The 18,060-nt window shown below is 35.3% G+C and overlaps 1 protein-coding gene across 4 annotated transcripts in view; it reads left to right on the forward strand.

Moving 5' to 3' along the window:
- The window catches only part of DGKB (diacylglycerol kinase beta), a 363,957-nt gene extending 349,058 nt beyond the window's left edge, over positions 1-14,899 (forward strand). For all 4 annotated transcript variants that reach the window (XM_064444510.1, XM_064444512.1, XM_064444509.1 and 1 more), the window contains 3 exons: positions 315-435; positions 2,378-2,438; positions 12,482-14,899. In XM_064444510.1, the coding sequence (XP_064300580.1) occupies positions 315-435; positions 2,378-2,438; positions 12,482-12,589 (290 nt within the window). In that variant the 3' untranslated portion in view covers positions 12,590-14,899. The remainder of the gene's footprint in view (positions 1-314; positions 436-2,377; positions 2,439-12,481) is intronic.
- The last annotated feature ends 3,161 nt before the right edge of the window (positions 14,900-18,060 follow it).

Genomic DNA, 18,060 nt, shown 5'->3' on the forward strand with positions numbered 1-18,060 from the left:
ATCTCTCCTATTGTCTCATATAATAAGATTATTTGTTCAGTACATATGTATTAAAATGTACCATGGAGATTATTATTGTATTTTAGAATCATTTTGGTCAGGATATTTTAGAATGGTGTAACAACAGGCCCAGATGTGTCCAACATTAAAGCTGCAATCACTTCTCAGGAATCATCATTTTTGCCAGTTCTGTTCTCCCCATGTTTTATTATCAGCTGGTCTTTTGACAATTCCTGCTAGTCAGGATGACCACTGTCAGGATGACTACTGTCAAAATGCTGTTTAGACAAAATGTGTTTTTTCAATTTTTGCAGATCTAAGTGACCAGCTTATGGAAGTGGTTGGTCTGGAAGGAGCCATGGAGATGGGACAGATATACACAGGACTGAAAAGTGCTGGAAGACGGCTGGCCCAGTGCTCATCTGTTGTAATCAGGTATCAGCAGCTTTAATTTGCACTACACTGTTGTAATGAAACAGTAAAGTTTCATATATTATCAGTTCACTTTCTTTGGTAGTTTAATAGTCATAATTACTGTACTTACTGCTTGTGAAAGTATCATTTTTATATATGAAATATATCTATTCCATCCATATTCTGTGGCCATACATCTTCCTTTCTTTAAATGTGTCAAAAAACTAGAAAAAGAGTGTTTACATTCAGTCTTCACATGTTGTATTCAACTGTCATTTCATCCTCTGAAGAAATACTGTCAAGCAGTTGGAGCAGAAGGAGTAAGGCATGAACATCTTGGTTTTTATTATTGACATACACTCCATGCAATTTTGAGCAAAAAGTCATTTACCATTACTTTGACATGTTTTAACTGATTTATAATGCATACCACACCAGGGAATAGTAACATGTAATTAGTATTTGTAAAGCACTTTTCTGATCTGTAGAAGTCAAAGTGCTCTGGTTTTAATTTATTTGTTATTTACTGAACACTGACAAGTCACTACTAATAAATGTGTTGGTATGTGTAAGCCACTAATGGTAGAGCACGATAATTTAGTTGTGTTTTATCATTTACTATGCTAAAAGTGACCAGAACATTCTTAGGAGAGGAAACTTGTATTAGAACTCAATGAGAAAATAATTATTCTAACTTTTGGATTAGATAAGGACTGGAAAAGAGGTAGATGGTCAACTCTTCCTCAGTGAAGAATTTCTCAGGAAAAATTTTCCAAAATCTTAATAAAATCATTAGCTATACAATTATAAGCCCCAAAAGCCTAAAATGAGCATAAACCAGAAGAGCAGCAATTAAAACTTTAAGAAAATAAGTTGTTTTTGCCAAAGTGCCTGGCATATTTTTGAAATTCTCCTCAAGGACTGGGTGATGTTGACTTCAAAAGTACTCTTTCACGTGGTTGAGAAAGTTAAATAAGATCACAGAGGCATTCCAAGCTTCTCTGGATACCAAAAGATAATTTTTATACTCTCACATCAGCAGGACCAAAACTGCAAACGATTCAGAACCCTTCCAAACCTATAAAGTGAGACCTCATCGATCATTCTTCCCTTCCTCCACTTATGGCCATAGATAACAGTGGATAATCCCATGAACTGTTAATTGTTTTCAAATAATGTCCAAGCCAGAACTTCCATTGACCATCATGAGTGCTTAGCTGACTTATTTTTCCATTATTACATTTGCCAACTCCATGTTATTTCTAATAGTCTTGTATCAAACTATTATAATGCAGAAATATAGGGTTAGAAGAAATCCAAAAAAGACCATCCTTTTATTTGTTTTTTTCTTTCTCATTTGTCTATACTTTTCTTAACGTGGTATCCAAAACTAGACAGGGAACGCTTGCTGTAGCTTTATGTTAAAATCAGTGCCCCTTTACTAACAATTTAAATTTATAACATGGTATGTTAAAGCCTCTGAATATAGTACAACTGTCATGTTATGTGAGTGTTTTGTCTAACCCAGAGTTAGACACAAGTGTAAAAACAACTTTTATAGTTCTAGTAAATGGTGACGATAGAGCTAATTTTTTTTTCCTTTTTAGTAGTCAGTCTAAATAATAAAAAATAGCAGAGGTTCCTTTGTCTTTTCAATTAATAAGGTTTATTCCTGAAGTTCTTGCATAATTCACTCTTTATTTCACAAATTACAGACTATTCTCGCATAAGAGAATAGCGTATTAGTTGCAAAATGTGTGAATGCTTGCAGTGTTTTTACTTTGTGTGTTGAAAATCAAACTAAGCCTACTAAGTGACTAGGCTACTTTTGTAAGCATGTTGGGACATACCAGAGATTACGTAGAAGTTCAGGGGTATGTGTGTGTGCATTGATAAATTGATAAATGCATTTATCAATTTTGTCTAATTGCTTTTTCTTACACTATGAAATATATTCCTTTAGGACCAGCAAGTCTCTGCCTATGCAGATAGATGGGGAACCTTGGATGCAAACTCCTTGCACGGTAAGGATACTGTTATCACTGGGAAGAGGGCTGAACAAAAAAAAAAGCTAGGAACCTTCTTTAATGAGTAACAAAAATTTCAATAGTCAGGAATATTAACTGATTTCTTTACTTTCAGTTCTTCAATGACAGAAAGGGTATTGTTCGGTTTAAAAGGCAAACATTGTCATCAGCATTAACTCAGTTTGCTTAAATAACATCTTCACACCGTTATTCAATAGTTCAACATCCACTGCATTTTCAGTTTATCGTGCTGCTTTTTCCCACAGGTTGGGATGGAATAAAAAGGCATTTCTTTCAAAAGTTTGGAAAATACTTAAAGGGTGCAGTCCCAGCATCCCTTTGCCCAATGTGATCATTTATTTATGATGATGTATCAGATTTATAGTCTCTGTTGCTGAGGAAAAAACAATGTTTGTTTTGATGCTAAAAGGTATAGAGTAACTAATTATTCTTTTAAAATTTAGGAAGATTTTTCATTGTTCTTTTTGATTGTTCATATCAGGGAGGTTTTATTTAAAGTCTTGACTGTGCTGACAGGATTATACAGTAGAACTAATATTTTAAAAATCCTTACAGTTTAAAGGAGAAATTAAGGAAATTATTTGGTTTCTTGTTTCAGTGCCCACACATATGAAGTGAGGGCAGGTAAACAGCAATTTGGAGAGGAGGAGGAGGAGAGGAGAGGAGAGGAGAGGAGAGGAGCTTGCTCAGGGGAGGTTCTTTCAGTAACTGTATACAGACGACAAAGAAGGGTGTATCTCTAAGAACTCTCCATTTTCATCTTTCTCTGATAAATTATAGAGGCTAACTGAGCATTTGAAGATGATGTTGAAGAAATATAAGTGCCTTATTGTTGAATATGGTCTTAGTAACATGATTTAATACACAATTTTACTAATTTTGTTTCTCTAAGAAGACCTGTGTTTTTAAGTAGATGAATTGCTGTGGTCTTGCAGCTTGTAAGTATGACAAAAAAATATAATGTGACAAGGAAGAAATCCCACTATAGATGGGAGTAATTCTCCAAACCAGGGTACTGGATCACTTTCTTGAGCTTTATGTCTGCATTAGAATTAAAAGCTACACAAAAAAGTAAAAGGGAGCACCCTCAGTAGGGTGCTAATAGGCATGGCAGCTGATAATGTATGTGTTAGGATGACAGAAAAGGGTTTTGATAGTCCGTGTTTACCAGAGACACCACAGTGTACAGCTGAACAGTGGGGAGAGCGCCTGAACTCTAATTCTCTATGGTAAGTGCTCAGATTCTGCAATGAGAGGAGAACCATGTGAACACACACTGTGTGAAGGCAGAACAGTGGGGATTTTATGAGATATATTCCAGGAAACTTTTTGGACTTCAGAGATATCATCTTTACCTCTTCCACAGAGATGGCTCTGTGCTGAGCAACAGTACTGAATGCAGCAGTTACATGTTCAGGAAAAAGACATGTAATTTTTCAGTTACCAGATTACAGAAAAGACCTTATGGAAGGATGCTGGCAATAACATGTGTGCTTTTTTGTCTTGATTGCTTGCTCTGTGCAAAATCCCTGCTATCTGATTGATAATGCTGGCAGAAGCTGCCTGCACAATTGAGGGCAAACCTGGAAAAAGAGACAGTTCTTACATTTCAATTACTGACTTGAGGAAACAGTAAATTATTGCTGATAATTACTGCTGTCCAGTTGAAGTACCATTTTAAAGGGGATAGAAATGGCATATACTGTTCTGTGAAACCCGTCCTTTTTGCCATTTCATTGTTAAGAGAATAGACTTCATGTTACAGAAGAAAACTGTACTGTTTAATGTAATTATTTCCTCTGAGAAGAAAATACATGAACTATTTGTCTAGACTACTGCACCCCTATGAATTTAGATATAGAATTATTATTTTATGTTATATTATTCATTTTTCAGGAAACGTTTTTTTCTCTGCTGGGGAGCTTAATGTATTTATTGCAATTGCTCCTCGCATTATTTATTGTACATGTACCCTGCTCTGTTTTCTACATCTTAGAAAGGAACAAACATATATGGTCCAACATCTCTCCACTAATTCTAACTATGCTACAGGTTTTTTTAAGTTTTCTGCAGAGTAGCTAGGAATTCCTTCTGAGACAATGACAAAGATGGATGTTAGCTTTCTGTCAACTGAAGTTTAAGATTTGATTTCTAAGTGTGTGCTTCAGAGAGGTCTTTCTTTGGAAGCCAAAATGCCTTTGATTACATAAGTATCAGGATGATATCTCAGTCATGTGTATCCAAAATCAGAATCTGGAAAAAAAAATATAAAATAAAAATAAATTCTTATGTGTAGCCGACTGTGTAGCCAATTATCTGAACCTGCAAGAGCTCAAATTTAAGTAAAAAATAAATGGGAGACCAATATAAGAATCATGATCTTTTGTCTTCTCTAGAGCCAAACCCACAGTTTTCTCCCAAAATTACCTGAAAGCAAACGATTAATGACCAGTTTTTAAATGGAAAAAAATGTGATGATCAGATGAAGAAATTGATGAGTTTGGTTCCTTAGGAAATGTATGAGAGTTTGGTTTTCCTTTTAATTCCTCTCAGGAAATTTCTTTCTCTAGCTCTTACAAGGAACTGAGGCTCATATACAAAGATGCTGGCACTTCTACATCATGCACTGAGACATGGGCAGACATTCCCATGCTACCTGTTGTTTCGCATTAGGTTGCTGAGGGAAGGTGCTTATTAGTTTACTAGCTATATGGCTTTAAGGACAGAAGATACTGTCTCCACACAATACAGGCCTGCCTGGATATACCAAGTCACTAGTTTTAGGGGAGAGACCCCTGCACGTGGTTCTGTTGCACAGATCATGTACACCAGCTAGATACAGCACTTGAGCCTCAGGTTTTTGATTCTTTGGTGCTCCAGCCAGAAAGCTATTGTTAAAAAACAAAACCTGCCATCCTTCCCTCTCCAACTGTCTTTTAGAAAGTTGAAATAACGCAGGTTTTATTTTGGTATGGTCATCTCAGGGACTTCAGTGTCATCTAAGTTCAGTAGTTTTATGGACTGACCTGTAAAAATTACAGAGACTGAGAAAGACAGTCATACGATTGGCAGGTATTGAGTAAACCTTAGTCCAAAGTGCAAGTGGTTAAGCTCAGAGGTCCTCTTCTGTTTCTTCTTCAGATTTTGATACAAATGAGAGTATTTTACAAATTATTTTTCAAGAAATCAAGTTTAACCTGATCAAAATTCTCCTGCTATTCCATTACGCATATTAAGGAAAACAAGTTCTGCATCAAGACCCTGTTACATATGGGATGCAGGCTACGCAAGCAGACTTGGAAGTTTATTTCCCGTTGAAGGAATCAACAAGTTTTTCTTTGCTACTTCTCCTTTCTGACTGGAAAAAAGTTTTATAGAAGTAGCAGAAGTTGCTGATAGCTGTCCCTCCTCATACATATAGAGATCATGTTCCCCCAAAATGACAGTGTGGTCTCTGAGAAAATGCTGTGGGATGCAATAGACAATGCAGTGATTTCCCAGAAGCTGTGATCTGTGATTTCTTCATTCCTGCTACCAGTTTTAGTACTAAAGAAATAGTCATGTGCTCCGTTTATCATCTTTTATGATCTTCTATTGCACACGCACTTAGCATCCCTAGAAGAGAGCAGGAATGTGTTTCTGTAGGTCCTGTGCATACTTGAAAATGTAAGTGGCGTGGTCCAAAGATCTGTCATCCAGAATTATTCAGTATGTTGAACACATGCAGACTGCAGTGTCTGGCAAAGCCACTGTGCTCTGGTATGATAAGGTACATAATCTGAGCATCAAATTATATTGTTTTCACTGTTTTTATAGAGGAGTCTTTGGGAGAAAGAAAGATGATAATGTTAATGTTATGTTAAACATCTCGTCTGATTAGCTGAGGAGGAAATTCTATCAGAGCTCTCTCAGACAAATATAGTAACATGAAAGATATCCATGGTTTCACCTGATCTCCAAACAGGTCATTAATAGTAATGAAACTTCAAAGATTCTCAAGCTAATTCAATGAACTTCTAGCTTTAGCCATCAGGATTTTTTTTAAGAAAAATAATCTTTCAATTTAGCTACATCAATTATTAGCATTGTTTTGAAAAAATCCATAAGAATATTCCATCTTAATTAGAAATAACTGTGATTTCAGTTCTTTCATCTATTCCTGACTTGGTTGGCATCATATCTGAAATAGTGTCAAGCTGCTAGCAACATTAGATTAAATGTAGAGGACAGAAATGTCTACAGATGATGCAAGAATAATGCCTAAATGAAGGAACGAAAATGAAAATACATAGTCAGAGCCCACCTAATGGATTGCCAGAAATCATAGGCATCTGAAACACACAGTATTTTTAGAATTATTTACTAACAGGAATACTTGTAATAAGCCATTTAATAATGAAACTTAGAAATAATATTTCAAAATATTGTAATTTTTGAATGAATGAATGAATGGTTTCTCTCTAGCCTTTCCTCAAGTCCCTATAGATGTGATAAGCCTGAGCACAGACATCCTTTTGAAGTCCTACCTTTGTAGTTAAATCCAGAGGAAACAGGAAAAACAAAGAAAGGTTTTACTAATAATCACTGTTACTCCAGGGCTGGGTGCGAAAACTGAGAGTGAGTCACAGACTCACTTTCATGTAGATCCATTGGCTCCAACCCCCATAGATCACATGAAGAACCTGCAGCTGTATTCTAGACTCTGTAAAGTATCTTCTGTAAGTACCTGTAAAATACATCACTGAATGTAGTAATATTTTCTTATTAGTTGTTTATAATGGGATAATTTAAACTTTTGTGTCTGCTTCTTTAGAGCAAAGAGAAACTGGGTCCTGGATATGGTGGCTGATTTTAGTAGAATATTGGACATTTATTACATAGTTAATCCATAAATGAAAGTCAATCACTAGAAAAAGGTTTTGGTGTTATACTAAAATGCTACATCTTTTTTCCCTTTTGAGCAACAATATGCATACCTTTCTGTTTCAAGGCCAGGGTGATTTATTGAGTTTCTAACACTTTATTTTTCATCTGGGCATTACTTTTTATGCTCACAGGTACACTGCACATTAATTGGTTTTGTTTACCTATGCATATTTTTTCTTAATTTCACAACAGTAGTTTTTGTAATTGACAAAGCAATTTACTGCATGTGTGCTTTCTGCACCCCAGACAAATACCCTAACATGTAGTGCACCTTTCTTTCTAGTTCAGATTGTTAAGAAAAGAATTAGTTGTGACTAATTGCCAATTAATTTGCAGTGGTTTTAGGGAGGAGGGGGAAAAAACAATTGGACCTACTAATTAAAATTTAAAATATTCCAAAGTGTCATCTTTAGGTGTCTATGGAATACATAATTTCCATTTTAGTTCTGCACTGGATCTGTAACAACCCTGAGCTTGACAGCTCTATTAATTTAAAACCTCAGTGATACCTATTAGTACAAAACATGAAAAAAATGCCATTAATCATTTATTTTAATTTTGCAGCTCTGTCATTTTCTCGGTATGTTTAAAAATTATGATGACACCGTAATGTTTTCCAATCTACCTGTGTGAAGGGGAAACGGATCACACTACTTAGAAGAGAGACTAGAGTATATTATTAGAGCTTAATTAATGCCAAACTGATTAGATTTGATTGCACTTTGCACAATAATATTGTTAAGAAATATATTTAAAAGATGTGTTGCATAATGCTATATTTAAAACAACTGGTCTAGATCTGAAGAGATTTTGACCAAAATGCCACATAATGCAATTCACAGGTTAATTTTGTTTAGCACTGCCTAAATTCTGTGCATCTTATTCGTATCATGATAACCAGTACAACTCTCAATCACCTACAGGAAGATAAAAGTATTTGGTACTCCTGTGATACAGAGATGTCATGTCCCTCCATTTCCTGCAAGGAGAGCAGCATATGGACATCTAGGCTGTGGGAAAACCCTCATACCCTCAAAACTACCAACATCCAAACCTGCTGATAGCATGGAAAAAAAGTAACCATAGTCTAACAGATCCAACTTGATAAGTTTTTTCTGTCAGTTTTTTCCTTCTGTCCTTAAAATGCAGGGTTTCTTTCTTTAACATTAATTGAAATACTAGAAGCAGAGCTGATTATCTCTGTTTCCAGTTTGCTATTGTCATTTAACATTGTAGTTAGTACCTGCATTTATAGCACCATGTTCTGTGTTAATAGTAAATATTTAGGCATTTGTGAAGTCAGGAACACGAAGGTAACCAGCACATACCGTAGAAAAAGGAACATGAAAGCAAAACTGGTTGACCTAAAAGAGATAGTTATCATGCTAGAATTATTGATGCTCAGTGCATTTCATTTAGTGGATGCATGGTATTAATGTGGCTTCAAGGCATATTTTGAATCTCTGACCTGTTCCTGAAACAAATATCTGGTTTATTCATTTATAAGTATCTTTAGTACAACAAATTCAGGCTTCTCCTTTCTCAGAAAATTTGCTATCAACAAATAGGGAGCAATTACCATCTCTTCTTTTAAGAATTATGCTCTTTTTTAAGTAGCTCTGATGTTCCTTCCCACAAATACATCATTGGACACAATTTGTAATACTAGAAAGGTGATTTTGAAATTGCAAATGCAGTATTTTTCTGCTAAACCTATTTACTGAATATACCAGCCCTTTAAATTTCTGTGATCATGAACTCATGGGATAAAAACTTAGCTTCATTTAATGAATGAGAGTTTTGCCATTGGCTTCCAACAGTTTGAGTTTAGCCTATAAAGTTTTGTATCAGGCTTACAACAAAATCCATGATCTCTTAGCAATTCATGTGGCTATTTACTTTCCCCCTGAATGGAATTTTATTTCCTCATTTTTCCTATTTTTAAATATAAATTTGTGCCAAATATAAGGCTTTTTTTCTCCAGTAGCACTTCAGGAACTTCCCTAATTTATGTTTAAAATGTCCTCCATATTTTCTGTAAGTTATTACGTATTTTCAATAAAATTGAGTAAATATCATATCAAAAAGTATTTTCCAGAATTCCATAGTAATTGGTATGAGTATGTTTGTAAGGGTATCATCAGTTCCTAAAAACATGTTATGTTAGTGTTTGTGCTTTTGGGATTTTTGTCTAAGCAGTCTCTTTTTCTCGTGTGTGTGTGTGTGTGTAAATCACAGATTCACCTAGGAAAAATGAAAAACAAAAAAAATATAGGCCTTATTTAAAGCTTTTAGAACTGTGTTTCTACTAAAAAAAGACATGAGGTTGCTTGCTGTATGAAGAAGAAACTGAATTGTAAAAGTTAGACACTGCATGTGCACACACACAGAATCTATATACAGCTATAAGTAGCAATTTCTTTAACTAAACTAAATATTGGTTGCTTGTAATTAAAGATTTTTCTCTCTGTTTTTCTTGTTGGGTTTTTTTTGTCCATTTCAGTCTCCCATACAGCACTTTGTGTTCAGTCCTACTTTGACCTACAACACTATTTCTCTTTCTAAGACCCTTAGTGCTGCTTCCCATCTCAAAGCGTGTACTGTCACTTGTCATCCAAAATCACAGCACCAAGTGCTGCCAGTATGAAAACAGAAGCAGAAGTGAGAGAGTCCGGCGCAGAAATGCAGTGCTTGAAAGTCTTGAGAAAGACAAAATTAGCCTATTTCAGGCAAGGTAGTGCAATGGTCCAGTGTGTATTACAAACTTACTAATCTCTTTTTCTCACCCAAAGTTTTATTTTTTTTTTTTTAGCAGGAAAATGAGGTGTCAGTGGTTATCATTGTTAACCAATGCAATGTTAACATACACTACGATGCATAAGTAAACTAATATACTTTAAGTTTACTCTTTATTTTTGTATTTTCAGAATATAAAATATATTTTACACTACTGGCATCATGCCAGTTTATAACAGTTGAAAATATGCCTTGGAGAAATGCATATAGGACTCCATCCCCATGCTCATGAGTGGTTAATCACGTTCATGTATCTTAGCTGATCTCAGCTGATAGGATACAACATACTGAAGAGGTCGTGGTCTCTGAAACAGATGGCTCAAGCCAAAAAAGAACATTACAAATGATAAACATTTTCTTAATATGTAATTGCATCCATCCTCAGCAGCATTGAACAGCCATAATCCAATATGCAATCTGTACGGGGTCTCAGGAGTACCTCACCTCTTCATACTAAAGCCATCTTTTGAGTTTTGCTCTTTTATTCATTTTATGATGGAAATACTATGACTTACCTCTGAAAGGAAATTCTCAGGCTATTCCTACTGCCACATCATGGCCAAATCTTGCAATAAGCTGAACCCTTATGACTCTTGAAGAAGTCACTCACAGCAACTGCAGATTACTTCATGTATTAATCCTCAGAATCAGGTTGATGTCATCACTGTCCCTGAGCCCCAAAATGTGGCTTATGAAGCATGTGAAAGTTACAAAAGTCCTTGAGGTGATTTTCCAGGACCAGATCATCAGCTGGTATAAAGTGACATCAATGGAATAATGCCAATTTACCCCAACTACAGATTTGGTTTCCAAAGTGGTGCCTGAAGCAGAATTTCTTGTGAGAAAGTATGTTGATGCCAGTTCTTTGAAAGTGAGAGTTATTATCCATGTGAAATTAATGTAGGTTGCCAAAAAAACCCCGTATGCTACATTTGATACTAATGAAAAATGTTGACAAAAAAAGGTCACGTATGAAATTTGAGACTAATGAACTAAGGTGGTGTGGAAATGAGCATTTGGAGAGTAAAGTAAAGGCTCTAATGGAGTTAAACCAACCCACTCATTCTATTGAGATTTTTATGTTTCTGTCTCCTTTTACTGTAAAGTAAATTTCCACCCCAAGAAATGTCCTGATCTATATTTTAATGAGCCTCTCCACGTGACATACATTTTTTGTTTCATTACTATTAGTGAATGGCAAGTGAAGGATATTCATTTTAACTTGAAAATGTCAGGTATGCACTTTAAGAGATATATTTTTCCAGTTTTTAATGAGGTGGTGTTTCTTTTTGAAAGAAATACCCATCTCTGATGTGGGTACTATGCAGGTGACAACTGATATTTAATAAGTGATGGTTCTTGTATTAGTCGTAGTTCACTAAAGAAAATGTCTCGGATTGCTTTTGGAAAACTCTTAGCGTCACTAGCCCAAAGGCAAGATGTGACCTTTTTATTACATAATGAGAATCATTTATTATCTTACAATGTATCTTAAAGTCACAGACAAAATGCCACTTTGATAATTGCTTTCAATTAGCTTTGAGCATAGCATACATTCATAAAATGTCTTCTCTAATTTAGACTTGAATTAGAGAAAATTGCAGACATAATCTACTTTAAGGTTGTCTCATTTAAGGTGATTCGTAGTTTTATATCAAAGAAATCAAAACGGGTGGCTTTAGAGCAGTCTTACAAAGTGTTTTAAATAGGCTTTTCAATATTTGAGTCTATTCTATTAACAATTAATTAACAAATTAGAATGCTAGTTCATCTTTTTGACCTTTTTTGTGTATTAACTTTTGACTTTCATTCATAATGGTTATTTCGAAATTATCAGTGTCATGTGTTAAAAGAGAAGTACAGCTTGATTAGTTGTATAAATAAAGCATACAAAGACATAGCTTGTATCTTAAGAATAGGCAACAGCTTGGTCTGTCAGCATGTATGTCCTTTACAACTTTTAAATTCTTATTCATCTTGTAGATGTGTAAAATATTCAAGAGCAAGCAGTAAATCCCACACTCAGAAAGTAAGATCACATATTGGCATATATTTTATTGCATATGATTTAATATTGATTGTGTGTATAATTTAAAGTATTTGTGGAAACAATAGTTATATATATATTGGTTTACTGCATATGTAGTATCATTCATAAAAATACAGGTATTTTCCTTTCATCTTTGATTAAATCAAGAAGGTTTGGAAGTCACATATAAAGATAACTCGGACATCTCAGATACCTGGAATTGAACTAGCTCAAGGGATAACTTTGTTTTTCTTCTTTCTTCCCTCAGATAAAAATTACTCACAAGAACCAAGCCCCCATGTTGATGGGACCTCCTCCAAAAACTGGTCTTTTCTCTTCTATCATCAAAAGAACAAGGAACCACAGCAAGGAATAAGCCTATGTAGTTTAGTTTTTAGAAAACCAATTAGCTTTGTTGGGCTTTGGAATATTTATGCTGGAAATCTTTCAAGAATTTTAGAATATCTTCTACTTGCAAAATCATGGATTTTGGTTTAACAGTTTCTGTAACCGAGCTAATGTAAAACTATGCTATTAGAAAAAAATATTGTCACAGTTTTGTAGGCATTTTGCATGATGAAAGCAGATGTTTACATGAAGTGATACAGCATATTTTTTGTTGCATGCGTTACCATTTACTAATCTATGAGCTTATTCTGCCATGGAATATGGGAAGAGAATGCCATGGGTAATTCAATTTTCTCTTTTTTCCATTTCAACTTTTTCTACTACAATGATCATATGCCATAGGTTCAAGAGTATCTTTTGAATCAAGCATCTTCACATCAATAGCCAATTAGACCTGTTTCAGAGTAAAGTTTATTACAGGTGTCATTAACCTGTACTTTTAGCTCATAATTTCTTTCTACCCTGAGAATATTTTTATTCAGCTAAGCATCAAAATCTTTTATCTTATTCTGATAACTCCTATGTATGTGAGTAACTGTACCTGCTGAAAACATCTAACTGTGTGCAGTATCCAAATGATCATGATTACTCTTCTGTAAGTTCTTGTAAGACTGGAAGCCAATGCAAGTTTGAGCAAAAACTGTAAGGCTAAGGAGATCATGCTAACAGTGGAAATGATAATACTTGCAAAACTAGCCATCAGTGTTGTTTGTTGAAACACTAGAATTATTTTAATAAGCAATACATCTCTGTAACATGGCAAACTTTAAATCATTCTACATATTGACTGATAGTATATAGCGTATGCACACAAATAACCAAAGCTCATGCCTAATAAAGTGCATTTCCCACCAAAGATTTAGTGAAGGATGCTTCAGAGAAATGGGTTAATGCATAATTAATCAAGCTCACTGGAGCAGACTCACTTCTGAAAATTTACAGTTCTTTTGATTATGTTGGCAATGTCCAGACAAATGTTAGGGTAGGAAAAAACATTAAATTAATTGCAAGTAAATACTCGCTTTTCATTTGTTTCACAAGCTGATAGACATAGACTCATACTTTAAATATTGAGACATAGACACACACTCTAAGTATTGGAAAATTCAACTTATTCAACTTATTTATGCCATCCATAATTTACTCATCCCCTAAATTTATCTCTTAAGGAAAGGATAAACTGTTACCTATTCTGCTTTTGTAGTCTGCTCTCTGGAATCAAAATCAAAACATTTCTCATCATAAATTTTGGGGAGGCAGTTGCTCAGGTTTTTACTTTCTTAGCCCTCTGAGAGACTTCCTAACAGCTTAGAAATCATAATACAGGGATTTGTCTGAGGTTTGCACAGCATTGTCTAATGTTGAAGGGAAGTCCAAGAATGGCAACTTTTTTCAGTCTTGCATATAAACAGTCTCAATCGAAAGTTTCTGTGCAGTATTAACATTGTTCTTTGCTCAGAGTGAGCTGCTTCTCAGCTCTGCATGTCTTAAGTTCTCAGAGATTTCATCAAAAAACAAACAAGGAAAAAATAAAACTTTGCTTGAAATGCATGATTTCCCATTTTTATCTAGCCTTCAAAATGGTAATGATTTATTAAATATATTTTTCTATTGATTCATTCATCCATTAAAAAATAGTATTTCATCATTCTGTAGTGCACGGTACTGTGCATGTATTTAAATAAAGTTACTATCATTTGTTCCTCAGTATAAGAATTCAGCAGAGTCCTAATTTATATAATAGACACTGAAATAAAAGTCAATATATAGTTGGTAAGGATTATGTCTTTGAAATATACAGTCTGTGTTCTTTAAACATTAGGAGGTAAATACCAGTTAATGTTATGTTCAGCATTAGGTAGAAAAATATGACAGCAATTATTTGCTAAAATTAAGATCTTGTAATTCTCCATTCTTGGGTCCAGTGGTGTTGACAGTTACAGTTACTGTAGGAGTAATCTAATATTTTTCCTGTGCATTGCAAACACACACACACACAGAAGCATTTGATGCACTCCGTAGGTGCAAACATACCTAAGTATAGAGCAAAAGATATTTGCAAAACGAAGGAACTTGCTGACATAATATTACATAAAGTGTACATTGGTTTTATGAAATTATGGTTACAGGTAATAAATATTTTCACATAACTTGATGTAGGATTTTCTACCAATGCTCTCAACTTTTTTGTGGCAAAATGTGTTTAACGATAATATATAATGTGCTCTCTATGATTATCTCATTAACATTGTAACTCTGAAAAAAATAAAATTATACATAAGCTATTATTTAATAATGTATGCAATTTTAAATGTGCCAGTCTGTGATAGCAAATTGTTCACAACACACTTTTTCATATAAAGAGGGATAGATGGGTTAATGTAATCACAACTACATACAATTCTGACTAGACTTATAAAAGGTAAATCAGATCTGTTGGTCAGCATGTATCAAAATCTCACTGTAGCAAAATGTAATGGAACGGTCATTTTACTATATTGGCACTTATCGTACCAGCGACATTCTGTCTATTAACCTAGGTTGGTTGGTTTTTTTTAGCATGGCCTCTAATAATTTAAAACCATGCTCAGGTTGAAAGCATTCATGATGAAGAGAAAATCTTAGAGTACATAAACATAGGATGAAAGTAAAATGCTTGATTTAATGAAAGAGAACTTGGGGGGGAGGGGCTTTTTTTTCACTTCAGTATGCACAGAATTAACAATGAAATTATACATTGGAGTGTGAAGTGAAACAAAGAATATATGCATGTATCTTCATACAGCTTAAATAGATGCACTGTTCTTACCCTGACTGAAGAGTGCTAGCTGTAAACTCCTTATAATGAGGCATTCTTTAAGGCCTCATTAATGACATTTGCAATATAAATGGAAATTACAAATATGTAGGAATGATATCTGACACGAGATTTGCAAATTTTTCATCTCCCTGCTAGAGCGTTGCAGCTGGGCAATGTGCTGAAGAAAGAACATGACGTCTCAGGAAGAAATCTTAACTTCTGAAATTGGTTAGCGTCACCCACACTTTGCATGAGTTCCTGTTAAAAGGAGGTGGAAGCAGAACTTGTTGCAGAGGCAAATACTGAATTACTGTTTCCACTACTTGCAAGATATTTGTATGCATATCATCACGATTATTTAAAGCTAGGGAGTTAGACCTCGTGATTTGGGCTTATTGGTGTGTGTACGTGTGTGTGCATGCTAGATCAGGTGACGTGCTGATATGCTTAGGACTTTTATGAGCTAGGAAGCACTTAGTATTAGTTGCTGAAGCAGAAGTAGATGTTCTATAACATTTCCTCACTCTTATCAACTCTAGTACTGCATGTAAATCGCAACAATGATCAGCTAATATCCAAAATTATTTAAGGCAAAAAGTCAGAGACTTCAACGTGTTTCAAAATAGCAGTGTAAGAAGTAATATAGTCAAAGAATGTGTGGTTTTGATATAATTACTGTAAGAAAGGGAGAAGAAGACTTTTGTTGTTTAAATCTCTAGGTTAATATTTGTTTGCTGAGACTATAGCTATTCAGTGATTACTAGTGATTTAGGGTACTAGTGCTATCCTGTAACAACTCTAACTGACTTCTGGGGCTTGTAATTCTGAGGTGGATCATAGTGAGACCAAGGCCGCCTGGGGAGCAGTTAACTTAGAAAAGTGTTGTCTCTCACCTCTCTGGAAGAGTGACTAGAGACAATGGCTACAAAAGTGGGGAAAAAAAAAAGTCCCGAATAGTTATCTTTAGACAAGGATGCATGACAAGTTCAGAGAAATGGCAAAACAGATGCTCAAAGTGATATGTGAAAGGGATGGGTTACTCCAAGGCAGCCCACAAAATGGCAGTGGGAGGCCTGGGAGGCCAGATGAAGGCACTTGGGGTTAACGAGCATTTATGTGCCAAGGAAGTGAATCAATTAGATTAATCTAGAGACCCCTTCATTTAGGGGTGAAGGAGTTAGGTAGTGTTTCTTTTGTTATGGGGAGAAAGATTGTCTGAGAGGAGTTAGGCCCAAGAAGAGGAACATGTGACGGGAGAAGGACTTAGGAGCAAAGGAGAGCTGAAAGATTGTCAAATGAATGTAAAGGATTTGACGGGGCTTTGTTTACTTCTGAGTACTTTTATACCCTGGGAAAAAAAAACCAAACAAGGCATCTGCCCTTGCTGTTAAATAGCAGTTTGCCAAACTGTTAAGGAGTTAGCACAAAAATAAATAAATATAGAAAACTGAGGTGGGCTGAAGCATGGCTCAGTGTTTTATGCAAGAGTGGTGAAGAACGTGCCAGCCTCTTGTCAGATAATTGTTGCTTGTCTGTAGCTCCCTCAGGTCTGAAAGCATTTTGCTTTCTCTTCTCTGTCCATAAGGAAGGAAACTTCTTGTGGTCCTGCTGAGGTGAGTAAAAGCTTTATGGTAACCCTGGCTGGAAAAATAAATAAAACATAGGTAAGACCTGGAAGCTGAATCTGTTAATGAGGTATAAAGTAATAGGTTAAAATATGTGGCATGCGAGGCTCTGAGGGTGTGCTGTGCAGTGATGACTGATGATACAAACTCTCTTCAGGTCTGTCAAGATTTGCTGGAGTCTGCCCAACCTGGGCTTGTGCCGTGGTAAGCCTCTTGGCTCTTATGCCCTATTTATGCTCAGACTACGGATTTTTAGTTGATCTTGAAATAAGGAGGCTTGACCCTTCCAGTTCTGATCTGTGTGTCTGTGGCATGGGTACGGATGGAGATTTCCTATTATCAGGTTCTCTTAATTTTACAAGTGAAGCTGAAGCAGAGAAACTTCTCTGTGACCACTGACTTTCATTATGTGAAACTGCCCGACAGCTTGCAACTATAAATAGGCGATCATACCTTATAGGCACCTAGAATCTGGGCATGGTGATATTTCAGAGGCTTCTGATTCATGATTCAAAGAGATTACCTGAAAAGCACCTCAGGGCTCTCTTTAAATATGACTCATACAAAGAGTAAGTGATAATCATCAAGCTTTGTTATTTATAGAAAGGTGGTAGCTGTGTTGATGGTAAGGCAGCAGTTTCATAGTGAGGTGCCCATTTCTAATAAACATAGGAAGTTATCTGCTGGGTCTAATTGAGTGAGAAGCAAAGATTTTTAATTTTCAGGTCAATTTTCAGTCTAAGATTGACAATGACTGAAAACACTTAGCTGCTGATTAGCCTATTTGAAATAAACTTTTGTGGATTGGTGGGGGTTTTTGTGTGTTTGTTTTTTTTTTTTGGGGGGGGGGGGGGGGGGGATGGGATGATTTTTGGGTTTTGTACCTAGGGTCAAACTCATATGTGAAGGAATATAGCAATTTGCATTAATAAGTAGCTTTTCTGGACAGAGAAGTGAACACTTCTTACTCTTTTGGTGAAACTTATGAGCTATGTTCTATCTGCCAATAAGAAA

Source organism: Phalacrocorax carbo, chromosome 2 (assembly GCF_963921805.1).
Source record: "Phalacrocorax carbo chromosome 2, bPhaCar2.1, whole genome shotgun sequence".
NCBI lineage: Eukaryota > Metazoa > Chordata > Aves > Suliformes > Phalacrocoracidae > Phalacrocorax > Phalacrocorax carbo.